Genomic DNA, 14541 nt, shown 5'->3' on the forward strand with positions numbered 1-14541 from the left:
ATTACATGACTGTCGAGCCGTCTTTTCTAGTCTTTTCTATCCTCGGGGGAGAACCTCCATCTGAAAAAAGCATTAAAGGGCAAATTATTGACATTAATAAATTACATCTGCCGCCAGAAAACCATCAAGTCGCAGACTTTGAAGTTTTGAATGTCCTAAACATGTAAATATGTCCGTGCTGCGTAAGCCTCACGACCCCCCGGATTTTATTCATTTAAAGTCCATTTGTGTTTCCTCATAAGTGTAGTTGTCAATGAAAAAATGAAAATGAGCTCACATAGAGCATTTTAAAGTGCTGCTCTTTAGCTGGAGAGGAAAGAATATAATATTTAGAATGGAAACAAATTCAAAAGACACAGCTGCTTTGCACTAATGTCATCTGTGTCCTGCTCACATTGTACACACACACACACACACACACACACACACACAATCTCCCATTCCCACACTGTACGCCCAGTTTGAGCCATCCAATTTTTCACTGCTCCGACTGTTTGCAAAGGTCAGCCTGACCAATACAAGACAGGAAATGATGTACAGCCTCACAATGAACTCCTTAACTGAGACGAGGAGAGAGACATCAGCTCACGGTAACTATCCTCATGTTCTTTGATTCTCACTCACAACACACTCCCTCCTCACAAAAGACCTTCAAGGTTTCTGATTGTTCTCGCCGCCTTATTTCACACACGGCTGCTTCCATATCCTCTGAAAAAGTAACAGAAATAAAACCATCGGGGAGGCGGTTGACATGACAATCAAACTTTGTTACCGGCTGTTTCCACTGTGTTCTATTTCCTGTAATCAGTTTACTCAGGAATCCAATTTCGACAAAAATGTGAGTCCTCCTAAACAGTTGCCATGTTTAGAGAGACGGGAGCCTGAAGGAAATAGCATTCGCACAATGAGTTGTGCGTAGGTCCAATCAGGTACTGTACGAGACGACGTAAAGTCCGAGGGCGCTGTGTTTGCTGAATAAAGTGATTCACTTCTGCAATCTCCTCTGAGTGTTACACAGTAAACAGAGGCTTCCGAAAACGATAATATTCTACATTCTGTAGATTTTGCCAGGCAGCTACCAAAAGAGTTATTTCCATTCTCAGAGCACTTCAAGCAATCGCTGACCTCAGGATCTGCCATACGCATTTAGACCATTCCTATTCCATTTTAAACATCACGATACAAGCAAACAAAAGCACTCTGTGAATTGTTTTTTTTTAACAATTTGACACCATCTAAAACCTCTGAACACTACAAAAGCACAGAAATAACTAACAGTCATTTGATATCCATCTGCCTTCTGCTCCCAGTGCCCGCTCCAGGTTGAGGTTGTGCGAGGCCAGAATCAGCTCCAGTCGTTTTCATGGAACATTATTATTCGACTGTCCATGCTGAACCAATTTAATTTGACAAAAACAACCATGCTAAGGCTAATTTCTCTGAAAAATAACAACACAAACTCATTAGTCCAAACCACCACCAGTTTGTTTTTCTTCACACAGGTCATCTGTCAGTGGTTGGGTTTGAACATGGTCTGTAGATTCAGTGACCTCGGTGGAGGTTTGCTCCCAAACCACCTACTGAAAAACACGCCGTCCTCGTTGCTGCGTAGCATCATTATGAAGAAAAACAGCTTTATTTAATCGCAAAAGCCTGTCTATCTTTACATGTTTCTGTCTCATTCTGATTTTTTTTTTTTTTAAGATGCTTTTGCAGCTGCCAATGTCCAGCTGTCATTTGGTGTCACTTCGGTCAATACTGAAATATCACACACTGTCACTTGTACTGCCAAGAAAATTTGTTCAGAGGTGGGTTCCCGGTGAAATTGGCAGACGTTGTGTGGATCGGGATGAAATTTGGCACATGTATTTTACGTGGAGAGTGACATCCTGGATGTTTTTTTTTTTTTTGCACTTGACATTCTGGCACGTCACACCGGTGCCTGCAGCGTTTAGTGGAGGCTGGATGTGAAGTGTTTTATATGTAGATCAAATCGGACTCTTTGGTTGTGACGTGGCCCCTCCAGGCAGGAGCGGAACAGGGGTCAAGTGTCTCCTTATTCAAAGGCGGAAGGATGAGAAGACTCGTGAAACCAGCCGCAGGTGTAATGTGGTTGCTGTATTGAACTGCCACTTAAAACTGAGCGCTCTCTATTTCTAAACTCTGATTGTGAACTTTGAGTCGTGACCAGATTAAAGAAATTGCAGACGCGAAAGTAAAGACTTTTTTACTTTCAAGCAAAATTTCGACTTTCGAAGCACTGAAATGAGCCAGTTCAGGTGTTTCAGAGACTTGATGGTGCGTTCGGTTCAGGACCACCAGCTGAAGGAAGTGTTGAGGAGGGAAAAAGGACTTTGTAAAGTTTCCTGCTCCTGTTATTGACTTGTGACTACAAATACTGCTATCCCTGAACGTTGCATCTGGGGTCAACTCCCTGGTAAAACTTCTGTTTATCCACAGCTTATGACCAAATCCCTCAAAGGATAATAACAATCCTTCAAGCTTTACCTGTAATCCAAATTCATCCTCAATATCAAATAGAGACTAGGAAGACAGAGAGTGTGAGGAGGCTTTTGATCTCGACGTTTGATACTACCTTGGTGCTGACACATTTCAGTCAGTCCTCTAAAAGCACACAGGTTCGATACTCTGCTAAATACAGACTCACACAGAGTTGTTTTTTTTTTCTCCCCCTCCTCCAGCCTCTTCACTCTGCAGCTCAATTCATTCAGTCGTTGATTCACCTACAAAAGTTTTGTCTCAGGATGAGTGTGCATCAAAAAAACCTGGAGAGCTGGAGGCGAAAGCTACTTTTCTGCAGGGAGAGGAGGAAGAAGAGGAGGAGGAGGAGGAGGAGGACACGGCGGCGGTAGTGGAGGGTATGCTGAGCATGCTCGGTGCTGCCTTGGGCCTGGGATGAAGCACTGCTGACCTTGAGGGTGTCATATCGATCGATCGACAGTGAGGAGCTCTGCGTGCATGTGAGGGAGAGAGAGAGAGAGAGAGGCAGAGAAAGATGGAGGCGTGCAACTCCACCAAACAAGGAGAAAACTGAAACCTGCGCTAATGATGAATCATTGATAAGTGGACAGGAGGGGACTTTTCATCTCTTTCTCGTCCGTTTTTCTTGCTCTACTTAAAATGTCTTATTTGGAAATCTCGCTCTTCCTACATCTTCTGTTCAGTTCAATCTTGACCAATTTCACTTGCCTTTCTGTTTTCCTCTCTGTATTTCTCACTGTGACTTCTTGGCAAATGTCAGTTTTAGCATTCGCTCTCTCTTTTTTCCCCATCTGTCTCTCACTTTCTCCCACTTCACATTTACAGTTTTGCTTTCAATCACTCATTTTTTTTTTCTTCTCTCTTCGTCTTGACATTTCCGTCTTGTTCCCACCCGCATCAGAACTTGGGTTTATGTCGACACGTCCCTCCCTACAGGTGCTTCCAGGGCAAGAAACACTCGGAGATGCGGCTCCATCCTCCCCTCCTCCTCCTCCTCGCACAGCGCTGTCTGATCTGTTTTCTCTTTCAGGAGTCTGCAGGCAGTTTAGGAGGGTCGTTATGTGTCATTTTGTGGAGTGTATTCAGCTTCCAGCTGCTTGAACGATTCTGCTCTTGTGCTTTCTGCATTTGTCGGGGCCTAAATCTTTGGATTTTCACTCTGCCGGCGTTGCACATCAGTGTGTGACACTGTGGCCATATGTTCTTTCCATTTGTATTTATGAAATGAACTGAAGTTTCCTGAACATGTTTCATTTGTTGATTTCAAAAACCTCCTTATTCTTTTTATATAAATAAACACTTTGGTTTATACAGCCAATGCTGACTTGACTTCTTAAGACAACTTTGTTTGGCAATTTGTGGGAAAGGGGATTAATCCAAGACACAACTCCAAAAAATTTGTTCCGGGGAAAAGCAACCTCTGGTGTCGTATTCTGGGCCCAGACTCAGACAATGGGGCAGACCATGCAATTAGTCTCACCAAATCTGATTTGCTTTGTCTCTGGGGCTTTATTGATCAGGTAGGTTTAGTCTTATTTGGGAGCAGGTTGGATCTTAAATGCTCCTGACAAGTACCAAGAAAACCAAAAGGGTAAGAGGAATTTCACAGTTCAGTGTCTCCATTGTAAACCTAAATCACTGTGATGATCCTGTAACCTTTAAGCAGCTTGTTACGTCGCTTCAGCATTTTTTTGTGGGTCTGAAAATGAAAGATTTATACAAAATCACTGGGCCTTCATGCAAAGCACCTGTCTCTTCTTCTTCTTTGCATGCTTCGTCTCATTAATATCTGAGGCTCATAAAAGCTCTTTCATGTGCCGTTTTTCCTCTTTAGTAAAATATTTTGACTAGCGGCCCACAGTAAGATCTGGTTTTCTATTGTCTTTAAATTGCTTGATATATTGTTTGAGCAGTGGAGAAAGCACAGAGAACAAAGTCAAACTAGTAAATTGTCGAGCTAGTTATAATATTTCCACTGATTCCAATCAATACTGTGGAAACACTGGGGCAATCTGACTTGTCTGAATCTCTTCCTATATTCTCAGTGTTTTAACAAACAACACAAAATCAATTAACTGGATCATCGACGTACAACATCAAAGCGTCAAGATTTTTCTCTGCTGTGAACACAAACAAAAAGAATTTATTTGAAGCGCTACAGTATCAAAAGGACTAAAAGGAAATCCGTGCGATGTTTGCACACATCAACAACTATTTCCACCTCCTCAAACGTATCATCAGCATAAACATTAAGTTAAATTAGAGTGTGCAGTTGTCTAACTCGTTTGAGGCATATCTTATTGCACTGTTTTACGGCTCACAACTTTACAGTTTGTCTTTTTTCTCTGACAGCTCTCATCAGTGCAATTTAGCAGCTGTTTTCTGTCACGCAGCCAACGCGGCTAGAAATATGGCATATTTAGCAACTTAAGAAACGTTTACTCACCCAAGAAGATGATTGAGATGAAAGGAGAGTTACATGATGTGTATTAAGCAGACGTAAGAATTCAAACATTGTGTCTGCTTGATAATGAAATATGCATCTTGCTGCTAACATGTATGTCACATGTAAGTACTGTGACATTTCTAGATTTTTTTGTCGCTATATAAGATGATCTTGTACTTCAGCATCATTCAATCTCTCGTCGTCATCACGTTCCCCAAAATGTCGATGTTATATTGTGGTGCGAAACCCCTCACCTGCTGTGCATATCGTCTATAAAACATTTTTTCATGTGCCAAGGAGATCGTGTGAGGAAACCTGTACCAAATGTTGTCCATGTGTTATTGATGAGTGAGGAGCAGAATAATGCAGTCAATATAAATAATGTAAACCAGCTCCAGCTTTTTACTTGGCGATCAGAAAGCGACGGTCAGCGATTCGTCCAGGTCAGTGAGGCGGGTTGCACTTTTTCACCGCACACCTGTTAATATGATCCGAGGCCTGACACGCACTTTTCACACTCTGTGGCCATCGGGACCGGGCTGTGTGCACGCATCCATGTGCATACATTTATGATTCAGAAAGCTACGCCTCCTTTACATCAGCACTGGTTAGCTTGCTGGTTAGCTATATCTCTGTTGACGAGGTGAACTTTGACCCTTGCTTTGTAGTAGTTAGAAACTTTTCGACGGACAACTGTTGCTGTGGATTTCTTACAGCGGTCTGAGTCTGCTGTTCATGCTGACACCACCAACTCTCCATGGCTTTTCTCCCGTTCACACTCACCTCCATGTCAACATGCTGCAGGGCGCATATATCTGGGTATGTAGGGAGCATAACAACCACAGCAAGTGTGGAAAGAGAGGACGGGGACTCGGGGGGTGCAATCAGAAGGGAGAACCGTAATGTGACCTAACATCCCACACATGAATAGAAGTGCATACACATGCAGAAAACCTCACACACACATATACACACACGACGCTAAGAGGCATTAGAGCTCATTCGTTTCAGAGTAACCTTCCTCACCTCGCCTGCAGAAACAAGAAACCACACATAAGATCTGAAATCTAAACACACACACACACACACACACACACACACACACACACACACACACACACACACACACTCACAAAATGTATACACTACTGCTCCATCTGTCTTGCACCCCTCCTCTCTGGGGAACCATGAATCAATCACTGTCAAAATACTGCACCACAACAACGCAGTTGAGACACACACACACACCACACACACACACACACACACACACACACACACACACACACACACACACACACACACACACACACACACACACTGAGCCTTATTCTACATTTGCATTCACTTTTTGGTGTGCTAATTTGAATGTCAAATGTGTACCTTCTCTGAGCCAAATGCTAATGGCTCAAGTCTTCCCAAAACGTTATTTATTCCTGAAACAAGTTTATCTTTCAGCAGTATTAAATTATTTCCTCATGGATGTTAAATTCTGGAATTTCTCATTAATGTATTTTCTCAGCCAAAGTGAAGACGCTCTTACAACAACACATCCTCGGAAAGGGTAAAACTAACCTGTCTCACAACGGTCTAAACCCAGCTCACGTTCCCTATTAGTGGGTGAACAATCCAACACCTGGTGAATTCTGCTTCATAACGACAGGAACAGTCGACATCGAAGGATCAAAAAGCTTTGAACGCTTTGCAGCCACAAGCCAGTTATCCCTGTGATAACTCCACTGGCACACTAGTGACAACAAATTCTCAACTCAAGATCACTTTTTCAGCCAACTGAGCCAATCAAAGTCATAAGGTTGTTTAGTTTCTCACAGACTATTTTTAGATTAAAAAAGACATCTTAACCATTATATGAATTGACATTTAAAGGTAAATGTTAGTTCACAAAGAAAGAGAAAAGTAAGCCGAGCATTATTAGGAAAAATGAGATAAGTCCATTCTAGTTTGTCAGTAAGAAGACAGTTACAGAAGGTGTAACGGATTAATTTGTAGCCATTGCAGAAGTCACTTGTTAAAGAGACTTGTGGACGTGTGAATGTGTGCTTATATGCATGCCTGTATGTGTAGCGTGTGAGGCTTCAGCAATGGCTACCACAGCAGTTTCACATCAACGGGACAAAGACAGCAGGAGTTCGCTTTAGTCCACATGCGTGTTATTCACCGGCAGAACACAGACCCAGTAAAAGCCCTTCGAACAGCAGCTGCTTCCACCTGAACGTGATGGATTCATGGATACATGACGGTCAACTTAATAAATGAGACAAAGATGATTAATGGAAAGGACTTCAGAGTCCTGAGTCCATAATTCAAGTGTTTGGTTCCGTATAACTCAAAGTTATATACTTTCTGTATCTGGTTAAAAACCCAGTTGCTCTAAATAAAAGCAGTCTTGCGTTTCGTACACAGTCCACTTATTTATTTGAATTCATATGATTCCATGAAGCTCACAAACACTGGCTTACTTAAAAAAAAATCATTCAGTTAAGCAATGCTGTAATGATTAACACAAACTGATAATTTACTTTCATTCTCCTCCCTTTAAAATTAAAACCATGAATCAGAGTGACAGTGATAGATATCACATGTTTGGCCAGCTGTGTATCCATGAAAACATCCCAATACATCTACACTAATAAATACAGGAATTAGATATCTACTAATGGAACTCACCATTATCATCTACAATACGCCTGAACACGTCATCCTCTTTTAAAGGATAGCTTATGGAAAGAAAAAAAGTCTTACCTTTGATGCCAAACTTTGAGTTGCCTCCAAATTTGAGAATAACCAGCATGAGTAGGAAACCAGTGAAGGCAACAGCAGCAATGCCGACCACCACATACACCTGGAGGAGAGGAAATCACAACCGAAGGCTGTCAAAGAGTCACAATGTTTGACTTGGCATAACAGTTTTCTAATAAAAGCTACAGTGTGTGATTGTATTAAGATTTTCTTCGCTATCTCTCTTCCGTCTCTGTGTTTGACTTATGCAGTGGCGTTTAGCATTAACATACAGGTCCTGACTGTGTGATTCCCAACAGGTAATGCAAGGAAATGAAGGGAAAATCAGGAACGCTAACAGTAAACAGCTGACAGCAAGAACAAAGGCAGCTGTAGGAAAAGAGTATGACGAAACTTACAGCAACTCTGTCTTCCGGTGTTTCCGTTGTGGGACCCTCTGTTGAAAAAGGAGACACAGCGAGAAATGAACACAGAAGAACGGCCACTGCAACAACATAAAGCTCTATATAACAACAGTTAAACAAACATTTACACGGTAAAACTCTGTAGCTCAGAAATTAAAAAAAGACTCTGTTGGGCTTCAGCTTCCTGGACATAAAAAGTGGTGTGTTGTGGTGCATGAGCTATAACCCACAAGTATTTGGATGGTAGTTTCATTTTATGTACCCTCTAAAAGACAAAAACAGACACGTAAAAGTCATATAACCTCCAGTACAGGTCTCAGTCATTAAAAGGGCTCCAAGCTTCAATGCTATTATCTCAGATTAAACTAGTCCTCAACCTCGGCTGTGATTCTCAGCAATCGCAATGGATTGTACTTTAAGAAATTCTCATGTCTTTCATTCTATTTGAGAGGAAAGCAGTGACTTTTTCCATCAAAGACATGTTAACTTTTTGCCCCCCCTTTTTTTTTCTGCAACTTCACATGAAACGCAGATCAAAAAGAGACTTTTACAGTGAATTTACAAAAGAGAAACAGCTCAAATCAAGCTGTTACAAAGATCAGCTTTATTGAGGCGTAGCTCCAGGTCGACCAAAGTGATGGTCGCTGCCGTGACATTAAAAGTCTGCTTATGTCTGCCGCTGTCTGAAGTCAAGGACAGTTTCAAAGATGATAGCGCGCCAGCCACTATTGTCACTGTAAATGAATGGGAGGCCTGGTAGTGCGTCTGGTAATTCAAAGGGGGCGGTCAGTGAATTCATTTGAGCTGCTTGTGAATAGAGTGAGTGCATAAAAGATGTGGCAGTACCTGTGGTAAAATCTGCAGGAAAGACGAGGGGTTGGAAGAGAGGCAGAGACAGAGACGAATTAGGTTCCAAACAGTTAAAAAAAAAAAAAAAAATCCACATTCAATCCATCTGTCTTTCCTCTGTACCGCTTAATACTGTCCATGTTGCTGGCTCTCTGAACTACTTTCAAAAACATAACACAACTCTCAAACCAACAGACATCGTCCACTCAACGTGCACAAAATCCAAAGTAAAGGTATTTTTTCATCACGCTAACAAATGAAAACAAACTTCACTAATCATCACCCATAATATTACATATGGATATGTACCTTTAGCTTGCTGAGAGAGAGAAAACTTAAATTGAATTAGAGTTTTATGACGCTATAGTCTAGATGAAGGCAAATATAAAAAGCAAATTTTATATAAGAATAAACAACTTTACTCACCATAATAGATTGGCTCCTTCTCAGTCCCTGCACAATGGAAAAAAACATTACATTTGAGAAAAGGTTTTTTTAATGCACCAAGTTTTCCAGTTATTTATCGCAATTCAAATCACCTAAGTCCAATGATTAGCTTAAAATGGTACAAAGGTAAGTATCGAACTCCATAGCTGAGTTACTCAACACTGAAAAATTAGGTACATTGCAGAAATTTACAAAAATGCAGTAATAACGTAAAGCTGTTCTGCCTCAATGTAAAGTGATCAAGTTTTGTAAGTTGGTGCTTACTAGAGGTGTTCTAACCTTTCTGGATCACCTACAACCACATGCCTCTTCATCAAAGCAGTATTGTACCACACCGTGGTACCACACCTTCAGGAGCCTCAGCTAAACAGTATTGTACAGCAGAAAGCAGTGTGTTGCTACGAAGACGGTGAGAACAACGCAATTACCAATGGAAGAGAGACAGACCATCATAACACTTAAGAATGTAGGCCTTACCTACATAGGAAATCAAGAGTTACAGTATATATCTGATACAACTGACAACAAAATCAATGTTTTTTTGTCAATAAATGTTCCTATTTTCAGATATCTGAAGGGACAAACCAGTTTTTCTTTAAACATACATGCTGCTGAACAAAAAGGTGATCATTACCACATCAAAAGTCTACATTTCTCATGTAGTGATCCTCAATTTGCATTCCTGAGAACAGCTAACCTCTAATTGTCAATCCATGCACATTACCCAGATGGAAAAAAAATATACATATATACACTGTCTGCATTCTTATTTAAACTTTGAAACTGCATCAATAACAGGATGGTGCTTTAGAAGTCCAACGAGAGAGTCTGCTGGCAGCAGTAATCAAAAGCATTCCCCATGTCAAAAACAGAAATGAGTGATAGTGAATAATGAGCCAGCAGAGCCAGAGATGAGCAAGAAGGAAGATTAGCAGTGAAATGGTTGAATCCTTTGAAACTGAAATACAAATCCAAAGTGAAAATAAAATTGTAATGTGTGTCAATATAAAGATAAAGAATTCTGTTTTATTAATATCCTGCTGATTGTTTCCTCCATCCAAAAACTTCCCATAGAGGAATTCAATACTTTCAAGGTATTCTAAAAAGAGATTGGTCCTGTTAGCTGTCTCACTCCGTCATGCTTATCTGCATCATCCGTGTTGGAGATAAAACACAATTATGTAACACGACAACATCACAGTGAATGCCATTATAGTCATCTTGTCCCTTGTCATTTTTATAGTTAATATATGTGGTGCTACAGAGCTTTGAAATGCCGAGGGGGGCAGGACTCACTCCAGACAGGTCTCCAGTCCATCTACCACACACACTCACGGAGAATGGAACATCGTGTCAGTCCTCACCTTCATAGGGCTTCTGCATGAAGTGAGCCTCCACCTCCCTCTGGTCCGTCCCAAACCTGTTCTCAGCCACCAGCATGTAGCGGCCGTTATTGAAGTGCGTGGGGCTGTCGAGCTGCAGGCAGCCGTGGTACTCTCTCTCCGTGATGTCGTGGATCATGGTGGTGATGTACTGTCCCTCCGTCACAACCTTGTCATCCCAGTACCACGTCAGTATCGGCTTTGGGTTTCCTAGGAAGGTAACAAATTGCAGTACAGGTGAGTCGGTCACCTAAAGTGGCAACTTTTTAATAAATATGAGACGGAGTGGATGACTTACCTGCCACGCTGAAGGGTATACACCAGTGATGATCTGAGACGGCGTCACTCAGTTTGGTGATTCTGGGACGAACTGAATGAAAAGTGGGGATGAGGAGTTTTAAAAAAAACAAGAAGAAACAAGATAAGGCCAAGATAAAAGTAGTGAAGCATGCAAAAACACTGATTAAAACATGAGGAGAAAACCACCACCTTTTCAAGCTTTTAATTGTTTTTTTTTTCCCCCCCAAAGACTACACTGCAGGGACAGACACTTTGGCACATTAATCTACCCTGGATAAGAGCTGTTTGCCAGAGGGTAAACGTACAGAGTATATCGAGCAGAAGCGAGGACTCCTTCTCTCCTACAATGTTCTCGGCTTTGCAGCTGATCTTCTTGTTGTGATCAAGCGATGACAGGTTGGAGAGTCGCAGCAACGAAATCTGTCCCGACGTCTCGATCTGAGTGAGAAACACGGCGCCATCAGGAATCAATTCTCCACGCAAAGAAGGGTTGCTTGTCTCATGATCATACAACTTTTTGATCAGGTCAAGTCTGTATTTGCTACAAAAAATATTCAATGGTGACGTTATGCGAAACCACAGCCACAGAAAAAAAAATCTCTTGAGGTTTGAGAGAAGCAAGAATAAAGCAGACAAAGACATTGTACATTCATTGTTCAGATTATACGGTGAGACCTGGGAAACACAGGCTAAACTCATCATATTAATACCAATGTGTATAACAGACATCCTAGATCATACTGAAGCAATAGCATCTGCGAATGAAAAGCACTGCAAATGGGATTTCATTTCAAATATATATCTCACTTGTATTTGGCAATACTAAAAGAAAAGTTATCACATTCAAAGGGTCAATAAAGGTATAGAATGTAGACAACAGCGGCCGCAACGAAATATAGAACAAAGAAGAAATAATGAAACTGGGGGAACAAAAAAGAAAAAAACAACCAAAGACACAAAGGGAGTTTTATACACACACAGAAAGAGAAAACAGACACAGCTGGAAGCAATCAGGGGCAGGGCTATTGAACATACAGAGCCACATACACACTCCAAGGAGTCAGAGAAGGACACAAAGGTGTGACAAGAGGTGATCAGATAGAGCCCACATTTACAGACGGCTATTTTCAAAAAAGGATATTTCCACCTCTACGTTTTGAGAAAAAATGTTACTTGACGCAAATCAGCAGCATGCCAAACCTGTAGGTGGCAGTGTAATGCAACACTAGCCAATCAGAATCTTCTGTCGCGTACCGTGTACATGCAAACGTAAAGACAGTTTGTCCACATCTCCACTTTGACAGAACTTTTCAGGTATAATCGTTTGTGATGACTCTTAGCTTCATTTAAACGAAACGCCCAAACACACTGAAATATCACCATTTTTGCAACATGTAAACGAGCAGAGAACCAGACAAAAACAGCACTGAGACCGGGGAAAGAGAAGTTCTCAGCATGACAAGGTTACGATGTACAGAATAAACAGGAAGCTCAGGGGAATTGGCAAAACAAGGAACAGTACCACAGGAGCAGCGCAAGCAAGTAACCCTGGAAACAATGTAGGAGTACAAACAAAGGGAAAACACAGACTGAAAAATATCAATAAAAAACACAAAGCCAGGTAGAACTAAATCCAATAGGTGAAACAGTCTGATGTTACATTTAAATATCCAATGATCATAAAGCAAAAATTCTTCATTCCGATTGTATAAATGAATATATTTGTGTATGTGTGTGTGCGCGTTTGTGTGTTTGATTACAGACTCGCATTTTCCACATTACGGTGCAATAGGAGACTGGTCTGAAAGAAAATGAAGGCATTTCTCAAGAAGAAAAGCATTTTTACATGAAGGTGTGCTTTATGGTGCATACGCAGGAAATGAATGTCGTGGATATCAGTGCATCACCCTGTCATGTTATTTGTGTGTGTGTGTGTGTGTGTGTGTGTCTATGCATGTGTGCACATGTGCATTATTGCACATCTCAGTCTTCACCTCATGGCCGGTGACGAGCACCATGTCCCAAATCAGTTGAGGCGACGGCACGCCGGACGTCGTACAGGACAGCTCCACGTTCTCCCCCTCCATTACAGTCACTTTGGATGGGCTCAACGTTGCCATGGGAACCTCTACATACAACCAGGGAGTGGGAAGGAGGAGAAAAAGAGAGGAGGAAGAGGAGAAAGGAGGAAAGAGGGAGAAATGGAGAGAGGGAGTAGAGGGCGGGGGGGGGGGGGGGGGGGGGGGTTGAGAAAAGGAAGGAAGCAAACTTAGGATTCACGGCCAACTCTTGTCTTTTCAGTTGAAACACAAGGCACGTAACAACCTCAACAATAAAAGGGGGAGAGCAGGCAAATACACACCCACCACCACAGAGCGAAAAACGAAACACACACAAAGGAAAGACTTCGAATTCAATCTCTCACTCTCTCTCTCTCTCTTTTAAGCACACTCACCCCAATCAAACAGTCAGACAAAGGGACAGAGTTCAAACACGGTGATGGTTACACTGATTACCAGCGCATGTCTTCAGCAGCACAAGTGCTAAATTGATTGGACACAGTCTGAAGTCTGAAGCCTCCGTCAAAGCAAAGACACCGGGGACGCTGTGTGCATAAGGTGTGTGTGTGTGTGTGTGTGTGTGTGTGTGTGTGCGTGTCTTTAGAGCTGACCAGGAGGTGACCTGAGTATGACCAATCACACACAATCAGAGTGCTGCCATCCCAGTCCACTGTCCAATAAGGTTGATGGAGAAGAGAAGAGAAGAGAAGAGAAGAGAAGAGAAGAGAAGAGAAGAGAAGAGAAGAGAAGAGAAGAGAAGAGAAGAGAAGAGAAGAGAAGAGTGGAGACAGCTACTGCAGATAAAGCTGGACAGATTTCTTATCACCACCACCACCACCACCACCACCCCACCCCTTTCCCTGTCCGTCGGCAAAATGCTTATCACCAGGGCAACCCACTTATCACTACGGCAACCCACTCAATCACCGTGAGATGCAGTAAAAACCAGTCATTTGAGTGGTGGCGAGCCAGCCGCCATATCAGAACCACATATCTTAACAGGCTCTATAGGTAAATCAGCTTTCGGCTGCTGCCACAGCCGTCGGTGCGATGGCCTGCACACACACACACACACACACACACACAAACTTACATGCACACTGAAACCAATGACTCCAAGGAAACAGACGCAGACCCTCTCACGTGCCCAAGCACAGTGGAGAGTACATTGAAATTATGCCTACATTCAGTCATTTACCAGCCTGGCTGCAGCAGTCCAGGCTCGCATTGCTGCCGTGTGAGAGCATTATTTCACGTGCTCGCATCAATAGAGAGTCAACAAGTAATCAAATTATGAGAATTTTATTGTAGTTAGCATGGCAAGCCAGTCTGTGCCTGCGACAACATATGAGTCATGACATGGAGCAATTTCAGCGCGGCGTGCATCAGTG

General features: G+C 42.1%; 1 protein-coding gene across 1 annotated transcript in view; it reads right to left on the reverse strand.

The window, feature by feature from the left end:
• The window catches only part of ntrk2a (neurotrophic tyrosine kinase, receptor, type 2a), an 82856-nt gene that overhangs the window by 54081 nt on the left and 14234 nt on the right, over positions 1-14541 (reverse strand). The window contains exons 6-13 of the mRNA XM_030105202.1: positions 13085-13218; positions 11396-11528; positions 11089-11160; positions 10773-11000; positions 9388-9414; positions 8959-8970; positions 8107-8144; positions 7712-7811 (exon numbers count right to left, since the gene is read on the reverse strand). Of these exons, the coding sequence (XP_029961062.1) occupies positions 7712-7811; positions 8107-8144; positions 8959-8970; positions 9388-9414; positions 10773-11000; positions 11089-11160; positions 11396-11528; positions 13085-13218 (744 nt within the window). The remainder of the gene's footprint in view (positions 1-7711; positions 7812-8106; positions 8145-8958; positions 8971-9387; positions 9415-10772; positions 11001-11088; positions 11161-11395; positions 11529-13084; positions 13219-14541) is intronic.

The sequence above is a fragment of the Salarias fasciatus genome, chromosome 12 (assembly GCF_902148845.1).
Source record: "Salarias fasciatus chromosome 12, fSalaFa1.1, whole genome shotgun sequence".
Classification (NCBI taxonomy): Eukaryota; Metazoa; Chordata; class Actinopteri; order Blenniiformes; family Blenniidae; genus Salarias; species Salarias fasciatus.